This window comes from Leuresthes tenuis, unplaced genomic scaffold, assembly GCF_036924035.1.
Source record: "Leuresthes tenuis unplaced genomic scaffold, fLeuTen1.0.hap1 SCAF_4, whole genome shotgun sequence".
NCBI classification, from domain to species: Eukaryota; Metazoa; Chordata; class Actinopteri; order Atheriniformes; family Atherinopsidae; genus Leuresthes; species Leuresthes tenuis.
In genome coordinates this window covers 23,790,010-23,810,507 of record NW_027325358.1, presented here as the reverse complement: position 1 = coordinate 23,810,507, position 20,498 = coordinate 23,790,010, and the positions used below count along the sequence as shown (strand labels likewise).

At 38.8% G+C, this 20,498-nt stretch overlaps 1 protein-coding gene and 1 long non-coding RNA gene across 2 annotated transcripts; one reads left to right on the top strand and one right to left on the bottom strand.

Annotated features, from left to right (window-relative positions):
- The first annotated feature begins 587 nt into the window (after window positions 1–587).
- On the top strand, window positions 588–13,839 carry stim2a (tromal interaction molecule 2a). Its single transcript, XM_072383316.1, has 12 exons — window positions 588–865; window positions 5,186–5,316; window positions 6,388–6,499; window positions 6,582–6,693; window positions 6,796–6,911; window positions 7,073–7,250; window positions 7,351–7,528; window positions 9,874–10,035; window positions 10,139–10,239; window positions 10,334–10,587; window positions 11,972–12,164; window positions 12,315–13,839. The coding sequence occupies exons 1-12, from the start codon at window positions 745–747 to the stop codon at window positions 13,783–13,785; spliced, it is 3,129 nt and encodes a 1,042-aa protein (XP_072239417.1). The 5' UTR covers window positions 588–744; the 3' UTR covers window positions 13,786–13,839.
- A 4,885-nt stretch (window positions 13,840–18,724) lies between these two features.
- Window positions 18,725–19,837, bottom strand: LOC140305082 (uncharacterized). The gene is made up of 4 exons (XR_011915334.1): window positions 19,761–19,837; window positions 19,290–19,427; window positions 19,028–19,089; window positions 18,725–18,903 (listed from the first exon to the last, which is right to left on the bottom strand). It is a non-coding gene; the product is annotated as an uncharacterized lncRNA (long non-coding RNA).
- Between the last annotated feature and the right edge of the window lie 661 nt (window positions 19,838–20,498).

Sequence of the window (20,498 nt, the reverse complement as noted above, 5' to 3'; positions counted from 1 at the left end):
GTGGTTTAGAGCATGATAAATAACAAGAAGTCTTGTTTGAAAAACATGAAGTCACATGATCAACATAAAGGAGTTTTTAACCTTTATGTATGTATATGGGTGTTTTGGGAATTAGGAAACATAGTAAAGGGAGAGGGGGTAGAGACTGCCAGTTTTGCGTAAGAGCGTCACGTCATGACGTCCCTGTTTGGGAAAAGGGTGACAGAGGGGAGAACGGTCGCGCGGCTTAACTTGGCTCCGCAACTTATAAAACACAGACACCAAACTCAGACTGGACACGAGGAGCAGAAATCCCGGTTTTCTGTAGTCATCCTGTTTATGCGCATTTTCCTGTTAGGGTGTGGTCACAAACCTGGATTTTATTTCTTTAACCTATGAGTGACGGATCAGTCTCAGGAATATTTACTCTGATTTTATCACACCGAGTATGGATTTATCATAGCATAATCTATCAGAATCTTCCCGGAATTATCCTTTTTTTTTAAGGAGAATTTTTACGCACAGATTTCTGGTGTTGAGACTATATTTTCTTTACCAGCAGACCCCCCACCCCACCCGATTTCTCAAGTGAACATCAGTATCACGTCTCTCCTGTGGCTGTACCCGTAATAGCAACTCAGATCGCTTTCGCAGACTGACACTGCGCCTCTCAGACAGGGTTTGGTCCACTATATGCAATTTCTCCAACTGTGTTAAAGGGCTTTAGAACTCTGGACAACAGTTTGGGGCTATCGACCGTCTAAAATGCTTCCTCTGTGCCCCCTATTCCTCGTTTTCCCCGCTGCGCTCTTTGTGGCCGCGCAAAGTGTCGGAGATCTTCAGGGCTTTATTTCTCACGGAGGCAGCGCCGGTTTCGACCCACCAGGTAAATACAAAAACTGAATCAAACAGGAAAGTTTGACAAAGTTTATTTATTTACTAAACTCAAATCAGCTCTGTAAAATATCAACAGGTGAGTCGGTCATATTAATCATGTCCTCACTGACTATTTAATCCTATGTGGAAAGTTCCACGGTGTCCACTCACCTGTGAAAGGCGCTAAACTGGGAGAGTCTAGCACAAATAACATGCCAGCGCAAGCAAATTATTTCCACAAACCTTTGTGGGACAAACATTGACTTATATCCATTCCTTGAAGGCTGACTGTATCTGTAACCTCTTCTTCGTTGAACTTAACCTTAAACCAAGTCTTTGCTATGAAATTGAATGATCCACATGCAAAAGTCACCTAACTCAAGGGATGAACCATTGTTGTGTTGACACAAAACAGACAACTTAGCAAAGAAACTATTTGGAATGGTTTCTTTAGGTGCTGTGGTGCCAGCAGCCTGCTGCAAAGACACATAATCTGTTCCTATTTCTTTGGTTGCATCTACAAAAAATGCCAAGGATACTAGTTTAACAGGCAGGGATAGTACTTTTGTACCAATAGGCTGTTTCCCAAAGATAATACCTGAGAACTTGGCATATCTCAGCATGGCATTCAGTGTACCCTTAAAAAGTAAACTGAAGAAACTGGACAAAAGAAGAAGTGGCTGACCTGAAAACAAGAACGAAAAAAATCTACAGCAGATAAACAGCATCTGATGGTGACGTCTGACACAGAGCCTGAGAGATGCTTCTGACCCTTCGGTTGATCTAATCGCGTCAGAAATACTCCTCATGAACTGGCTTTTTTGAAATGTCAAAAAGCCATTCTTAAGGAAGGGAACAGGGAGAGTAGACCAAGGAATGCCAAATGATGCAAGAAGTTGGTTCTTATGGAGTGATAAATCCTCCCCAGTGACTAGAGAACAGAACAAAGGGCAGCCAACATCCAAAGAAGAGAGAATGTCCTTCAGGAAACCTGTGGAACTATTCCCAAAGACTTAAAGAAATGACAAAGACGCTTGTCTAAGAGTGTTCATATTGTCTTAAAAAGTAGTGGTTGCCATACCAAATATTGACTTTCTAGCTTGTTAGTATTGTACAAACCCTGTTTTTGCCGTATATATTGTATTTACATTTATTTTTCTCAAGTTTTACTAAATCACTGCACTTATTTTCAGTTTTCCAGGCAACATGTAAAGTAATGTGGGGTGGCTGAGGGATTTTTTGCACAGTTCAGTGTTTTTATCCATCAACATGAGTGATACAAGACCACACACACACATATTGTTCAAACAGCCTTTGCAGACACCACAGAAATGTAATTGCACATCCAGCAAAAAGGTATCGTCACTGTTGTGTCTTTGCTCTGTACATATTGTGCAGACTCTTGTTGTGAGAACCAGAGGGAAAAAAACCCACTTAGATCATCATATGAAACTCTTTTTTTCAAAGGCATTCTGAAGGTAATGGCAGGAACATGAGAAGAAGTTACAGTTCACTTGTTGCCCAGTTGTTGCTGCAGTGGATAGTTGTTTAGTTCACTGGACTTAGAGCAACTTGTGTTACTTGGGCTGGCAGATGGTGGGTTTAACTGGCAGACCTTTGACCCCAGTCCATTGCTCCTTCGAGCACCCAAACACTTGAGTCACAGAGACAAAAATGGGCGCTGACTCAGAAGACTGACAGACAACGGGAAGCTGTGCGTCATCGTCCAATGTGTTCCCATCGTATACTCAAGTGTGGAACACTGTCCAATTTAAAGCCTAATTACAATAGTTAATTCAGGCATGATGACTCTAGAGGGAGCTCTCTTGTCATGTGGTTAAGTACATTCCGTACACACTTTTCTTTATGCTCTGTGTGTTTGTCACTGGCAGCTTGTGGGATGTTAAAAGTTAGCTCTTGTATTCTTGTGTTCAGTGTCCATGCTCTAAATAAGCTAATAGAAACAATAAGTTGAAAAAAAACTCATTAACAGTAATATTAACCTCCTTTTAGAAATACAGGACCACTCTTCTGTTGTCTGATTGGCTAATGAATATTTCTGGTGTTTTTGTAACACTTTTTTTTTGTAAAATATGTAAAAAAGTATATTCAAGAACTACAAACATTGTACACAGACATGAATTCACTCGGAAGGAGTGACTGAAACAAAATCTTCATCTACAGTACAATTTAAAATAGCCAACTAATCAGATCAATGAGATTACTGATTGTAATTTCACTGGTATCTACCTGCCTTTTAGACTTTTGGGACAGCATTTTTAGCTTTAATGACAGTGAAAAAATTAATCAAAGAGTTAATTTACATTCAGTCATTTGGACATTGTGTTTTAAACAAGTTACAAGTGAGGTACAACATTCAAATTTCAGTAGAATAAGAAACTCTGGCATAGCAACAAGTCTTCCAGTTGATACGATCATATAAGTTGTTATACAACCTATAAAAGTGCCCACAGTGGCGCAGACATCATTCTCAAGCCTCAAAAGAAGCCTCAACATTCTCAGAAGGAGGAAGGAAGAAGTGGGGCTTGGGTGGTGCAGTAACATGCAGCACTTTAAAGCATTCTGATGGTCACGTCGCAAGGTCAAGACTAACATCTGGCAACCAGTTTTTAATCTCTGACCTGCATTTAGTTTATAATGCAAACATTTACAAACCCACTTTTGTCTCTTTCTGGTTGGGTTTAGATTATAACTTTACTTGGCTAGAGTAAAAAAAAATGGTTAAGACTAAAATATATTCTTTTTACAATGTTTCTGTTATCGTCATGGGCACCGTTCTCACGATTCACATGCAGTTTCTCTCAAGACCACTAGAGGACACATATTCTTTACATATAATTTTTGGTCTATTTGGCTTGCATGAACAATTGCCCCAACTTTCATAGCGACACTTGATTATTTTCATTGCATAATATTAACAGTAACTTACAGTCACCTTGAAGGCAAGCGCAAGTGATTTAATTTTGATTCAGGTAGCCATGGGTAAACATTGGAGTTCAATGAGAGGTAAGGTGATGTGCACTTTTTAGTTGATCAAATACCAGACACTCCATCACGTTCTTGATTATTGGCAAGAATTTCACTGTGCATGCCAAAAGACCTGCCAGAAGGACTTTGAGCTGGATGGCATACGTAATCAGACATAGCCTGATTTTTCTTTTGTTTTAGAGTGCAAAGCGATATGACCGAGAGATTGATGCAGCATCAGTTGGTCATCAATCACGAAGCCAAGATTTAGCACAACCTTTATTGTGGAGATAGTTGAAGACTATCTGGAATGGCCAATAGATCAGTCTTAGAGAGGTTTATCTGAAGGTGGTGTTTCTTCATACATGTGAATGTATGAGTGAGACAAGCTGAGATTCATTCTGAAATAGTGGGGTCATCTTTTTATTATGACAGGTACAGCTGAGTATCATCTGCGTAGCAGCAATATGAGAACCCATGCAAGTGCATGACACAAGGAGGTGGTGTGTTTTAAAAAAAGAAGGGATCCAAGTACTGAGCTTTGGGGCACCCCTGGTAGAGTAGTATTGGGATCTGGATGGTTGTCCTTGCCATGAAACCTTGAAAGAGACCCCAGTGAGGTATGATTCCTACCAAACCTGTGCCATGCCTGAGAATCTTAATTCAGAGAGTACATCTGGTTGGATCAGGTGCTTTATGGTGTTTAAAAAGCTCTGTGTATTGCAAGGTAAGAACTGTTGAATAATATATATTGATTTTACAATGACTGGATGACATTTTACTCACTAACCATTGTTTTTTTGTTTTTTTCTTCTTACTGCAGTTATCCAGCATCTCACACTACTACTAATGGGGCATATATTTGCTGGGATTTTTTCCATTATGCATATACATTTTTAATATACATATATACATTTTTTATACAAAACTGAGGACGGTACTGTGCCAGATTTCTTTAGGGTACCTGTTATAGTTGCATTAAAAACATAAAGAATGGAAGTGACAGTGATGCTAATTGCATTCATTTTAATGGGCTGGAAGCAGGATGTTCTGTGTTACATATTTCGACAAACATACACAAATGTAAAAAACAACAACAATGTTTTGCTAATAGATTATGTATGTCCTGTAGATTGTACACACCCTGCATGAACCAAAATAATCACAGTCTCGGATCTAAAATGATCAGTCCTGGGATTTGATCTAACAAGAGCAGGGAACTCCTGAAAAAAATACTTAAGCAATAGATCAGTTGCTTATATGATTTAACCTCATTTATAGATGAAAAGAACTCTATTGACTAATTATTGATATAATGTCATTTCCTTCCCCGTCCACCAAGACCCATGCATGGTTGTGTCTCCACCATGTATGAGCGAGGCTGATCGCTACAGCCTGGAGGCTTTGCGGAACATCCATCAGATGATGGACGATGACCAGGATGGCGGGATTGAGGTGGAAGAGAGCATGGAGGTACAAAACCCATTTTGTTTGTTGTTGCAAATCCCTGTATGCATATGTTCTTGCATGCAAGAAGCACACTGTGTAAAGCTGTGCAACAACAGGTGTGCTGACTGGTGGAGTCAAATGATCCTTCAAGGATAGCAACAGTTTTAGTTAGCTTTTGGCTCAGTGACAAAATTGGTTTGCACTAATAGAATACTGCAACTCTGATGACCTTCATGGTTATACTTAAAGAGTATGACTGTGCCCTGACTCCAGTTTTCTTTATTTTTCAGCCAGTTTGTTTCAGAATTTGACAGACTCACTCGGTGGTATTATATTGATATAGTGACCTTAGATACCGTAAAATTATACTGTAAATGTTTTTTTTTTTTCAAAAGTTGTTTTGAAAAGATTAAAGAATTTGGCAAAGTAGTCAAAACCAAAAGAAAACTGGTGCTATGAACACATTTGTAAAGGTTTTCATTTCAAAACATTATCAGCCTGAAACTTTATGTTGCATGAGGTTATGTGTTCATTTGACATGTTTACTCCATGGAAGTATATTGATGCAGATCTGTTTTAACTGTCACTTTGAGAGCAGTTTCTCTCCAGCTGGACGTTTTTGTGTTTTACCAGTAAGTTATGTACAAAGTATTTTGTCCAGAGAGTTTTATTATGTGACAGTGGGGGTAAACCCAGAATTCCAGCATGCCTTTGGCTTTGAGAATGCTTTTCATGGATAGAGTGTCCAGGGGCTCGGGTTTCGGTCGCCTCAAAGATATCAGTAGACAGAAGCGGACCCATTAAAGTCCCTAAATTCCACTAGGCATCATATGAAGCCTCCACTTACAGCCAAGAATGCATTGCAATACACACTCATGCCACTGCATTCATTAAAACGCGCACTTTCAAAGCACCCGCTCATTACTACTCTGAAATTCAAGTACAATAACATCAAATTGGAGATACGAAGCACTGGCTCCCTCATTTTTTTGAACGGAGGTAATGTTCAGATAATACTCTACCATTGCTTTTAAATTTAATTCTAAAACAGTCTTTCTTTTCAACTCTTTGTTCCATTATTCTTTCCTGCTGTAGTTCATCATTGAAGACATGAAGCAGCAGCAGACCCACAAACACAGCAAACTGCACAGAGAGGACCAGCACATCACTGTGGAGGAGCTATGGAGAGGCTGGAAGTCGTCTGAAGGTGCGTTTGAGAGCGAACATTTTTGTTTCTGTCCAAAGGTGTAAAGATCCACCTCATGTAACTTCTTTTATCGATTTGTCAGTACATAACTGGACTCAAGATGAGGTGCTGCGCTGGTTGAAGGAGTTTGTTGAGTTGCCACAATATGAGAGGAATTTTAAAGACTTTAAGGTCAACGGAAACACCCTCCCCAGGTGAGAATGACACCAGGATGTGTGAGAAAGGTACTTTAAGAAGAAGCCACTTTTTGCTGCACACCACACCATCACTGAACCTGTGCTCACATTTGTTTGTAGGATTGCTGCGAATGAGCCCTCGTTCCTGAGCGGTCATCTGAGAGTTCAGGACCAGAGAGATAAACAGAAGCTCAATATCAAAGCTCTGGATGTTGTACTGTTTGGACCACCGACACGTATGAACAAATTCTCTGCCTATTCCCTCTCTTTTGATATGTCTCTTTAATATATTTTTTCAGTACTGCCAAATTCCCTCTTGAGCATGCACACCTATCAAGTTCTCTGTGCCTAAAATGAGTATCCGTTCTAATATGATTCACTTTCTGGTCCATGACAGGCCCCCCCCATAACTATATGAAGGACTTGGTGCTCATTGTGTCAGTGGTGATGGGAGTCGGAGGCTGTTGGTTTGCCCAGGTCCAGAACAAAGCCAGCAAAATTCACATTACTAAGATGATGAGAGATTTAGAAAGTCTGCAGAGGGCTGAACAGAGCCTCATGGATCTACAGGAACAGTAAATATTGAGTATTTGTCTTTTCTCTGCCAGCCACTTACCTATTGAACATAACTGAATCGACATTGCTTTGTGTAATCAGTAAACTTTATTTACTCAGACTGGAGCGAGCCCAGGAAGAAAACCGTAATGTGGCAGAGGAAAAGCAGAACCTGGAGGAAAAGATGAGGGATGAGATTATGGGGGCGCAGGAGGAGGCTCACCGTCTGCACGAGCTGAGGCAGGGAGCGGCGAGTGAGCTCAGCCGCCTCCGATATGCAGAGGAGGAGCTGGAACAGGTGGCAACTTTACAAAGGATATCCAAGAGAGTTGTTACACATTTTTGGAATATTGTAATATTATAACATAGGAAGCTTGTCTTAGAAGTTTTAAACAATCAGGTAAACATTCAAATGCCATTTCCAAATAAAGTGGGGTTTATATAAGAGGTTTTAAATCGTTTTGGAGCGTAGATTACTGATTATTGTAGTATTCAAAGAGGGATCTGTGCACATTTTCCCTGAATACAAGATGTCAGCTGCTCAATAGTCTTTAGTTGTTGTTGTCTTAGTCTTTTCCTCATGCTGCAGCATGCATTTTCAATAGAAGACTGATCTGGATTGCAGGCAGGTCAGTCAAGCACGCACACTCTGTGCTTATGAAGCCACGCTGTTGTAAGTCATACAGAATGAGGTCTGGCATTGTCCTGCAGATGTAACAACAGATCTTCCAGGGTTTGAGACGTTTTCTTGATGGTATATTTTGTAACTCCAAATTTCCAATATATGCCTCTGGTATCCTCACTCTTATGGAAGTCACTAGTCATGGTGATTTGCATACAGTCAGCCAGCATCTGTGATGATGGTATGTCATCACAGCCTGGATGTTTATTTCTATTTTTGGCACATATAACCAGACATATGTTTTTTTTTTCTAAAACCCTCTTAAAGGGGAGCTCTAGTCACTGAGAACAGTTTGGCAAAAGTTGGCGTCCTTCATCGACACGCATGGCTGCAGCATAGCTCATTCACTCCGGTAAGAACGTCCATCTTAAAGTCATCGTTCACATTGTCAAAATTTGATAAATATCCTGCCATGTTGCAAAAAACAGAGCAAGGAGTAAATAATCTGTGCTCCAGGGGGGCGTGTGGATGAAGTGGTCCCAGTAGAGTGCCTGTGTAGAAATCCCTCCGTTAGCTCTCCTATAGCCGCAAGTAGACCCATAACAGCACCTATGTGCTAACAGAGCAATAGTACCCGTTTGTTCATTCTTTCGTCTTAAAGTAATGGTGAAATAAAGACAGATAATGCCTTATTTAGAGGCTGCATAATCCCTGCCCCATTCACTCCTTTATATGGATCTCAAGTTATCTAAATAGCTTCCGAATTACGCCGACTTTCGACAAACTGTTCTCGGTGAGTAGATAAACGTATTTCATACCAGAAATAAGGTCTAGGTTTAAAAATACCGGAGTTCCCCTTTAAGTATGGATTCATCCGATCAAAAAACACATTTCCACTGTTTTTCTGTCCATCTGAGATTAACTTCTGCTCAGAAAATTAACATATGGCTTACACCATAAGTAATTCAGTTACCGGTTACATTTATGGATGCAGCAACGTACTGTTGAGTTTTTCAAGATACTGTATGTGGCTTTATTGATTATGGTCGCATAACAGTTTCACTTGCAGTTGCGAATAAAAGCTTGAAGGTCATGTGAATCCAACAGTGATATCTTTCCTTTGCCTTGATGTCTTTAAATCTTTCACAATATTTTACGCTGTAGATGTTAAAATACCAACGTTTATTTCAATCTTGCAACAATATTTTTTTTCTAATTTACTGATGATTTTCTAACAAAGTTTGAAGTGAGCCACAACAACGTGTTCCGAAACAAGACTCTGGTGGATTCTTCTTTCATACTCAATATTGGCACCCTCACCTCTCGCCAACCAATCTGCTTATTGTAGAATCTTCCAGAACAGTTTTACTTGTTTATTCTATAAAGTTTTCTGCCTTTTTTTCTTGTCACCCCCAACATTTTTTTTAATGAGCTGTTGACATCAACTTGTAGATATGCTTATACTTTGTAAATACAATTCAGTTGCTCAGTGAAAACACTGAAAATAATTTATTTTGACAAACAGACTCAAAGAAATGAAAGATTTACATATGTATTGTTATTGACCATCATCTCATAAAACTTCTAATGGGGGACATACAGTTTTTTAATGTATTTTGTTCCACAGTAATTGGATAATGATTGTAATATTTCGCCAAACTGTGACATCTTGCTGTAATCTTTGATAGGATTGAAGTTTTTTTTAAAACTGAATTTATAGAATTTGGGCTCAAACATGTACAGCAGATGCATTTGAGAAGTTTCTAATAAGTTGTTAATAACAATGTTTACAGTGGTGCTTAAATACTAAAGCTTTCACAAAACCTGCCTAAATGACATATCAGATGAGTAATATTTCTTTTAGGAGTGAGTTATGCAATAGTATCTCCCTTGAGTTAAGAATAAAATTATAGAGAAATAAGCATATTAGGTCTAATATATATATATATATATATGAGATCTAACAGAATTTTTTTTTTTACATACTGATTTCTAACATTTGGCCGATGCCATTGGTTCAGGTCCGTGGAGCACTGAAGCAAGCAGAAAAGGACATGTGGGCTAGTTGGACCGTCTCAGAGGCCCTTCAGCAGTGGCTGCAGCTGACACACGAGGTTGAGGTCCAGTACTACAGTGTTAAAAAGCAGAGTGCAGTACTGCAACTTGCCACTGCAAAGGAAGAGGTAATGCACAAAAAGATACATACAACGCATACGCAGACTTTTACTACTTTTTGAGAATTACAGACATTCCTATGAACTCACCTATACCGATGCTTTGTTGCAGGCAGAGAGGATTAAGAAGAAGAGGAGCTCTGTGCTGGGGACACTCCATGTGGCCCACAGCTCCTCTCTAGACCAGGTTGACCAGAAGATTCTGGAAGCAAAGTGAGACTGAAAATGACCTGTCCAGTTTCTGTTTTCAAATCTATCACAGTAAATAAGTAACATTTGGCCATGACTGTCCTTGTGTGCCCCATAGGAATGCGCTGTCTGAGGTCACAGCCTGCCTCCGAGAGCGTCTTCATCGGTGGCAGCAGATCGAGCTCCTGTGTGGTTTCCCTATCATCAGGAATCCTGGTCTAGCAAAACTCACTGCTCAACTTTACTCAGACTCAAAAGCCCTGGGTCTGCCCCGAGTGCCACAGTCATCTTGTTTGTATGACAGGTCCGTCCAGGGATCTATAGAGAATCTTATGGATGAGCCTTCATCTCCAATCTTACCACAGATGTCAGGTAACTTACAAGAGTTACAGGAGATATTTGGATCTCCATTGGTGTGAACCAACAAAGTATTCAGTCAGTTTGAGATCTGCTCATGTAGTACACCGCTCATATTTGCATACAGCTCTTACACAGCTTGCATATTTTTTATGTTTATCAATCACTGATTGACCCGGCATGTCTTGCTTGGAGAGAACTTTGATTGTTTTTTACTCATAAAAGGTTTTTTCTTCTTTCTTTGTAACCATGAATGCAGTTAGTGTCTTTGCATATGCCTGCACAGTAAACTTTTCTTTTTTCAATTTTATTCAGAATTAATGAAAATGATTAATGTAAGATTCAGTATCAAAGATACCAGCGTCAAAAGTCATATCACAAATCTCCTGGATGTGTTTGAGTCTTTTGCTTTAGAGTCATGTTTGTAGGACTAGTTATGTGCCAATAAATTTGCAGTTAAAAATAGTGACAAATTAAGTGAATAACATTAATCATCTGATTACGACATAATTCTGCTTGAAAATCTTGGATCCTGGCATATCTGTGTTACTGTTGATATTTACCATTTCATGATTGTTCGGTACATTTTTAGAATTCAGAGTTAAAATGCTCCTCCTCACCATATTGACCTCTGCTATGTGCTGGTTTTGACCTTTCATGGTTATCTAAAAAATAATTAGCAAATGGTTATTCCTAATTACCCAGAAACATTTTCCAGACGGTTCCACGTTCCAGGTTGGCTTTGGTAACATTCTTGCTGACATCAACTGCATGCTAAATTGCAAAGCTACAAACGTTTGCGAGACTTAGCATCAGAGCAGCTGCATTATGGCCTCCATTCAAACGTATGTTACATCAACTTTCCTAAAAAGCCACTTGACATTTTCAAATGTATATCTGTACATCTGTAGAATGTCCTCACACTTGCTGTAATCTTGGATTAAATCAAGTTTAAAGGACTGCGTCAAATGTCAAGAAAAAGCAGACAAGCCAGTTAATGTTTTAGAAGACCCATGACAGACACTGCATCTTACTGCTATAAAATCCTTTGTTCAATCTGTTTGAGTCCCTCCAAGGACAGCACCCCCATAGTAGTCCATCTTATTAGGTGCTCTCTCTCCTGACTCCTGAGATCCTAATCTAATCCCTCATATGTGGTATGCAGTTGACAAGTCATGGGCAACCTGTCTTACAGCACACCACAGGATACACCTGATGTCAATACCCCAATAGGTCAGAGCTGTTTTGGTGACAACTGAACAAACAATTAATGTTGTGTCTAAGACATGTATAGTATCTGTTTAATTAATTTTCTGTACAGAGTTCAGAAACAGGACAAATGACACCATGTTCGTTAGCCATACAGGAGTTTACTAACAAACTGTGTCCTCCCCTCCAGTTCCAATTTCACCTATGAAGCGATCTCCTCGACAACTGGGATCCACCATATGCAGGGCACGTCGTCCTGGCCTCATCACTCAGCCACCAGCTGCCATGATGTCCCCGGACCCTGACCTTCTACTACCCATCCGATCCCCTTATCCTTGCTATGATGAGGGAGAGGAGCTCTTTCTGAAAACTCTACAAAAACAGTACGTTTCTCTAACTCCTAAGTCCACATTGATGTTATATACTGCTCATTGTAACAACTATCATCGACACCTCTGTTGAGATATTTCCAATTAACCCCTCTCGCTTGTGTCCTCTTATTCTGCTATGCCTAATTTCTTTATGATTAACAGGGATTCCCAGGAGAAATTCATAGACCAAGACTATATAACATCCCTTCCTGTCAGCAAAATGTTTCCAAGTTCCACTGTCGATGCTTCCCCTCGAAAGTTCTATCACGATGAGGCTGAACTGCTTGCTGACAGTTCAGTTATAAAGCCTTTGGGTGAAGAATTTGAAGCTCCAGTTCGCAAAATTTCTGTGGAAGAGTGTGAAGCTGCTGTAGATATGACCGTTTCCTACAGAAAAAAGCCTAAAGACAAAACCATGGATGCCTCCTTGGAAACCTCTTCTTTGAGGATCACTACAGATGAGTCTATCATAAATGCTGCATCAAAGAAGATATCCCGAGACAGGAGTGAAGTTCCCACAGATGCAGAGTTTTTAACCAGGAAATTAGAAAAAGATACAACAGGGGATTTAATTGACATTTCCTCTTGGAATGTCTACACAGAGAGATGTGACCTACCACTGGATGTGAGAAAGATTCGTTGGACTGAATTAGAAGCTTCCACAGATGCACCAAAGAAGGTATCAAGAGATATGGCAGGGGTGTCACCGGACTCAGCCTCAAAAAAGATGACAAGAGATGATGCTGACCGTCATGCTGAATCCACAAGGATTATGAGAGATTCAGTGGGAATGTCACAGGACACAGGTTCAAGGAAGTTTACATTGAATACAAGACAGCGTCAGCTTGATTCCTCTGTGAGGGTGTTAGCAAAGGACAAAATGGCCGAGGCTGCTAGGACACAACTAAGAAACATATCTCTAGATGAGCCAGAGTATTGTACAGATAATGCCTCTATAAAGAGGCTGCAGAGAGATTCATCTGAAGCTATTTCGGATATCTCATCCTCAACAGATAGGCAAGGGTTTGGTTTGGAGCCATTAACAGGTAAAGAGATACCAAGAAATGAACTTGAGGTGTCTGCTAGTTCTCTCACAAGGAGAATAACAAGAATGCCTAGAGATGACATTAACAGTTCAGCAGACATTTCCACTGGGAATATCCCCTGTGACAGAGTTGATGTTCCAATGGAAATACCTAAACATCTAAAACTCAGGGAAGAGTTGGGAGCACCAGAATCAAGTTCTTTGCCGTGTCGAATTGCCCAGCCAGACCTTATGTTAACTTCCCAGGTGCCTTGGAAGTCATCAACAGACCTTTACACCATTGGCCCATTGAGCCAGCTTGTGTATAATGGAATCCTTGAAAAGTCATACAGCTCTATGGCTTCAACTCCAACAATCCTCTCTGCCTCCACACCCAACCTGCCTGAGAGCAGGCTGTTAGCTGAGGTGGAGTCACCAATTCCACCACGACAAGTTGTTCTCTCAACTCTTGCATCACCCCCTGAGAGTGGAGATGACAAGAACAAAGAAAAGGAGAAAAGCAAGACAATGTTAAAGCTTAAAAATCTTTTTAAGAAGAAAAATGAGCCAGCTCCAGAGAAGCTTCATAGTAGTCTCCAGAAACTCTGACAATCAGCAGAAAATTTTATTTCCTTTAAGTTTTCTTGAGTCCGAAGTTGGAATTTCAGATCCTCTTTAGCCTAATTTAGCCCAACAGAGAATCAGTTTGGTTTTTTGTTTTCCCACCGGTTCTGTGCCAGAACCACAGAACTAGCTGCCCTATTGCGTGTACTCATTGAAAGTAGTGCCATCAGGTCTTCCAACGAGTCCTCCAATGGAAACGGTTAAATTAGTTGTTGATGACGCATGAGCATTTCCACATTGGAGGAGATATGGGGGGGGCAGGTAAGCGCTGCTCTTTAAACATTTGCTTTTGTGTGATGTGAGATCAAGACCAACACAAATTCCATGAGTAACATGACAACACTTTTACTAAACCACACTTGTCACTTTTTGGTTGGGTGTAGGCGGTCAGAATACTTGCTTTGGGTTAGAAAACAACCATAGTTCGATCACAAATACACTGTTTTTACAATATGGTCTTCATCATCATGGACACCCCTTCGCCGAATACCTAGGTTATATGTGAACACAGCACGTGATGGCGAAACTTTGTAACTTTCTGGTTGGCTTTTGAATAGAAAAGAGCTTGCTTAGGGTTAGAAATCAAAACTACTTGGGTAAGATCATGATGTCATCATAACAATCATGGGTAGGTGTTTTAAAATTATTATTATTTTTTTTTTTACTTTGCATCCATCACTCTCTAGCATCTTCATGGATAACTTCATGTGTAGTTGCTTTTACAACCACGAGAGGTCACATATTCTCTAAACATAATTATTTACTGTATCTGTCTCATGAACATCACAAGGACACGTTTTGAGGAGGACAGTTATGGATTCCTGTTTGATACCAACTGATTTAGTTTTTGTTGAGAACGAATATTTTTAGTTCTGATACTTTGAGAATGAAACCAGTTCTTTGTTGGTCTGTAGTCAGAGAATTTCCTCATACGAGTTAAAATTTTACTGCCGTTATCAGCTTGTGAAATAGCTTGAAAACTTATTAGAAAAGCTTTAAAAGAAAAGATTCTTTGTGAAAACAGAATACGAAAAGAAATTAAACTCAACACAAACACTAAGCAATGAGGTGGAACATTTAATGTAGATTATTTTATATTTAAAGTTGCTTTTACTTTGTTAATAAGTCTTATAGACACATGGCTAACACCATATTATTTTAGATGTAAGGCTTTGATGCATTATTTAGACTGAAAGATTAAGTGATGTGTTAAAGGATGCTGCTTTTCTGTAAAACAGAGGCAATGCTTGAATTCACTATAAACCTCAAATTAAGATATTCAGTGGAGTATGCACTGACTGCACTCTGAGTTATATGTTTTACATCTTCCGTCTGAACCGGATTTGAGTTCAGTGATATCAAATATGAAACTTGCACACGTTACTTTTAATAAGACTATCTTGAACAGTTTTGATTTTGTCACATTTTAAGTGGGTGAAGTTCAGGTGTGAAACGTGTTTTAAAATATTTTCAACCACCACTGAGGATTTTGCATCAGAATCTTGGTGTTTGAGATTCGATCACAAAATGATCAAAACACACCCACATGGTCCTGTTGAGGCCATTTTTTTAATATTTGAAATTGTCTCTCATTTTGGCTTGACTATTGAGGACACTGTAACTCAGGATTTATACTGGATTTGAATTCAAGTATTTAGTGTCCTTCAATATGATGGACAGCAGAATTGGTGCACCAAGAAAACATATTGTCTAGCTAATAGTTAATTACTATACTACAAATAAAAGATTTATATGGTTTTGTCCCTGTTGTGTTTTAAGGAATATCAAATGATGTTGATGGTATGATTGTGTGTTTTTGAAAAGTTTCTCTTCAGTGGAAGAAATCTTTCAAAAGGCCTTAATAATTTTTCTCTTTAATGTTTTGCTTCCATCGTGAATTTCCTTTTATCTGGAAGAAACTGGCAAACTAAAAGTTTTTAAATGAAAATTAATGTATGGTGAATACTATCCATTTGACCATAGGAAATAATATCATTGAAAAATGGACTGATCCTTAAAGTTTGCTCAGAAGAACCCATGTTTTATTGAAATTGTTGCATTCTAATCTGACAGGTGCACACAAACAGTTAGCTTGAGAGGCTTTGCAGATGTGAAAATGTCATAGCCACGTTTATTTAAATGCGTTCTTTGAACCCTCAGTTATTTCACTTAGGATTTATGCCATTTTATTGTATACAGGCGTTAAGACTGAGCCTTTGTTTTCAATTTCAGATAATTCATAAATTAAGTTTACATTTGGACTGGAATGTAAGTTGATATATATATATCTTTTGTATTTATTTCCTTTTCATTGTGCCTTTAGACTTCTTTGTTTCCTTGTCATATGTAAATGTTTAAATGTTATCCATGGTCTTAGAAAAGAACACTTTTTGAATTATTGGATGAAAATTTGATTTCACTTGTTATTTAAGCGGTTATTTGTTGAATTGTTAGAAATTATGGATGATGTAAGCAAAAGGTGCGGCAATTAGAAAATGCTGGGAATTGTTCTGCAATAAAAATCTAAACCTAGCCAGCATGACGTCTTTATCATTTGTGAAAGAAATGCGACTTTGAAATTGGAGCATGAAGGTCATCTTTGTTGAATTTACAAGATGAAAGTCTGTTCCTATTCAGAATGAAATAAAAGTAGAAAAAATACAACAAATGACAACCTAATCGGTGTGATGTATGGGTGTCACGATGGGTGACTGGTACTGACGATCATTACAAGATTTTACAAATTAGATGTAAATATTGCGTCAATCATGCAATATAATCTCGTGATTTGATGTTGTTTTTCTGTCCATATTTCCATCAAATAATTATTGTGAAGGCTTTCAGCCACTATAATCATGCAATGAAAATTTAATACTAGGACAGCTCTGGTGTGGTGCAGTTTCCTTCTTTTTTTGGCAAACAGAATACATCTGACAGACTGAGCTATCTGTGCCTGAGCTGCACTTGAGCTCCTGATTTCGACAGAGAAGAAGTGTGTGCGGCGTATTAAAACAGATTACATATCTGATTCTGCTGCATGACCTTTGAAAGGGGAGGTTAGTTCTTTATTATGATTCGAATACTCAACTAATTAACGTGTACATCCCAGAGGCCCCTCTCCCCTTTTATTCTCCATAGTTATTGTGTGAGGTTTTGCTGACCCACTTAAAGTTTCAGTTGAATCTAACCTTTTTGCTCAGCAGTAAGTAAGACTCGATGGGTGAAGCTCCCTCATTAAAAGGGCCAAAATGAAACAGAGTACTGCAAGCTCATCACAGTAGAAAGAGACAAATCATTTATCATTAAGCTTTAGAAGAAGTTTGGGCTCTTAAGCTTAACTTGGGTCCAAATCTCTTCCAGTACTTTCTTTCTATCTGGCATTTCCTGTCATCTCCACTAGAGGTCAGACGTATTTTAAAGAAAGTCACCTTGCACTGATAAACTTCACACTGCTGTGAATAATTTTAGCTCCTTTGGTTTGACAGTGAAGCATCAGGCAAGATATAAACAAATGTATACCCACATGTATTCATTAAGAGGAACCGTTTATCTAAAAGTTGGCCTCAGTGGCATTATAATGCAGCAGAATCTTTGTATGAAACAATGTCTTTTCTCATTCTGTGATCTAAGCTTACAGTGTTGAAAAAGCATATGAGCTATATGACTAGTGCTTTCTGAGCTGCTGTAGAGGCATAGCTGTCACCTAGATGACAGGAAACGCACTGTGATTATGCAGCAACACTTTCAGCAGGCTTGAATCTGCCTGCATGTTGACCTATACGGTTGTTTGAGGGACTGTGGGTTTTCTGTCAATCTTTACTGATCACAAGGGCAGTATAATGTGGTTGTCTTCTTTGCAAATGACTCAAAACATTTTAAAACTAAAATTAAGTTGAATGTTAGGTCCATACCACTAACATTGCGATCAAATCATCCGCTCATTTCTTATAAATGCTTTATTCTGTCCAGGGTCACTTGATTGATCAAAGGTCACTGTGAGTCCCTCACAGAGCTAACACAGACTCCAACAACCACACAGCCCTCTCAAAAATCTTAACACGAATGTTTTTGGAGAACAGGCAGAAACTGGAGCACCTGGAGGAAACTCACACATGCAAAAAGTAAACCAGGGGCCCCCCAGCTGTGAGGTGGCAGTGCTGCCCACTGCACAACTGTGCTGCATGCGATTTTATCAGTTCCCAATATATTACTGTGGCAAACAGTCATACTGGCTCAGTGATAAGGGATGTTTCCACCCCAATCATTCTGTCCACCGACGGCTAAGAGAAATTGTCTCTTGATAGTGAAAAATGTTTTATTTCCTTTAGCATGATGACACTGCCGTTCAGGAAAGAGCTGGATGTTCTGTGTGTATGAATATCTGATATTATATATTAAAGCTTCATTATAAGAATGCAGAGACTGTCGATAACAACAATAATAATACCAATGATAATAATAATGATTATTATAATTTGAACTAATAGGTTTGGCAACAAGGTATAGCAATATTACGAAAGCACATCCATAAATACAATCATGAACTTTATTTAATTTGCAACAGGATTTCAGAAGCACAGGAGCAGAATTTCATTCTTCTTCTTTTTTTTTTACAGATGAATAATCCTTACATTCCTCATCTAAGTGAAATATCTTAATATTGCAGAATATGAAATATGGTACAATTTGCAGGGGAAACATTTAGTTGTCTTTAATTACGCATGAACTCAAGATAACACTTAAAAGAAACGTAAGCATGTAAAAGTGGGTTCTGAAATTTTCACACAGATGAGAAACAATATAAGAAACAAAAGTCAACATGTGTTTTAACAAGTTAAACAGTATAACTTCTGTCTTTTGATGTTTATGAATAAAAAACAACATAACCAACAAACTCAACTCAAGCAAAACATGATGATGGAGATCACAAAAGTCAATCTTAAAGAGGCTGTTAGTGGTCAGTCACAATCCTCATTACAGAAAGTTCTGCCGGGCTGAACAATCCTAGAATTTTCCTTTAAACTATGAACTCATCCCTGCGTATGAGCGTGTTTGTCTGTTCTGAGGTCGGAACACGACTCGCGTTACACACCTGTCTTCATCCTAAAAGGGAATTTGATATTGAAAAAACAGCTCGACATTTAGTGCTGGGGTAGAAATTAAAGATTTGGAACAGTGACACATAAAACACAGAGAATACACGAAGAATAAAAGAATCCCTGCTTACCTGACTGGATTTCCTTTGTTCTTCTGCGTTAAGTCTTTCCTGGTGATGTGGAGCTACTTCCTCTACAGTTAACACAGCATTGTTTTACAATAACGCCCAAATACTCTTGAAGAATTTACTAATGATCAAGTTAGACAATTCTCTAGATTTGAATGATTTAGTTGGTAAGGAAAAACAGAAAATTATTTACACAACAATTTACTGAAGAGAAAAGCCAGAACTACTAATGGGAAAGGCGAATTCAGAGAATAACTATGGTTACCTGTTTTCTGACAGAAGAGATAAACTAAAATCATGGTGAGGAAAGAGGAGAGAATAGTAAAGGCTGGAGTGAACACCAACATCCAGGCGACAACAGATACTTCATGGCTGGTGTTTCTCTGTGATACATCCACCTCTCCTACAATCAGAGAAACATTAGAAATATATACACGTCACCGTGCTGTCTATTATGACTATTCCTACATCTAAACATGGTTCACTTTATGGCAGTAGAAGTTGGCAGTAAATGTACATGTGTGATGCGATTTTCTTTCTTCTCAAAAAACTATACAGAGTACATATACATGGTACAGAAAGTACAGCACCATTTCAGTCATGGGTTTTTACTACCAGGTGACATAATAGTAAAGATAAACATAAGAGTAGAAAAGGATTGCAGTATCATAATACTGCAATAAATATGATTAAATTCAATGCACATTAAACCAATAATTTAGGCAAAAGCACTTACTGATGGTGAGCCTTGTTGTGGTGTTGCTGTACCTGTAAGTTAGTTTTGAAGTAATTTTTTTTTCCCGCTCCACCTTCATCTCCTCAGTTCCACAGTTTTTAAAAAAGATTTATGGGTGATATATGCACAGTTGATTAACCTTTGGTTTTTAAATCAATTACAACCCAATAGATACCCAATATTTAGACTACACAATGTTTTACCTACTTGATATTCAGTATTGTAATAATTACATTGGACTAAATATGTAGGCATGATTGCAGTCACACGTAGTAAATTTAGATAAAAGCACTTACTGATGGTGAGCCTTGTTGTGGTGTTGCTGTATCTGTAAATGACTTTTGAAGTAATTTTTTTTTCCCGCTCCACCGTCGTCTCTTCAGTTCCACAGTAGTAAATGCCCTCATCAGACTCGGTGACGTTCACGATCAGCAGGTCGTAGGAATCAGAAGAAGAATTCTTCACAAATTTATAATGTGAATATTCCTGAATCTCTGAATATTTCCAGCTTTGGTCAGTCTTTATACTTAGAACAAGAGTAGGCTGGTTCTCATGGGAACAGTTCCTGAACCAGACTGTGTATGTTCCAGTTGACAGTTTGCAGTCGCAGTGGAGAGTGATGTTGTCTCCTGGTCTGACTGTCACCGCCAACACTGATCCCGAAATCCCATAATGACTCCAGGAAACAACACCTGGAAGAAATGACAAAACAATGTGATTCAATTGTTTACGATTTGA

What these genes read in the sequence shown, in the direction of transcription:
- stim2a (XM_072383316.1), top strand. Translation starts at nt 745, where the DNA reads ATGCTTCCTCTGTGCCCCCTATTCCTCGTTTTCCCCGCTGCGCTCTTT. An exon ending in CTCATGGATCTACAGGAACA is followed by an intron (nt 7,251 to 7,350) that starts GTAAATATTGAG and finishes TTATTTACTCAG; the next exon opens with ACTGGAGCGAGCCCAGGAAG. An exon ending in CAGAAGATTCTGGAAGCAAA is followed by an intron (nt 10,240 to 10,333) that starts GTGAGACTGAAA and finishes TGTGCCCCATAG; the next exon opens with GAATGCGCTGTCTGAGGTCA.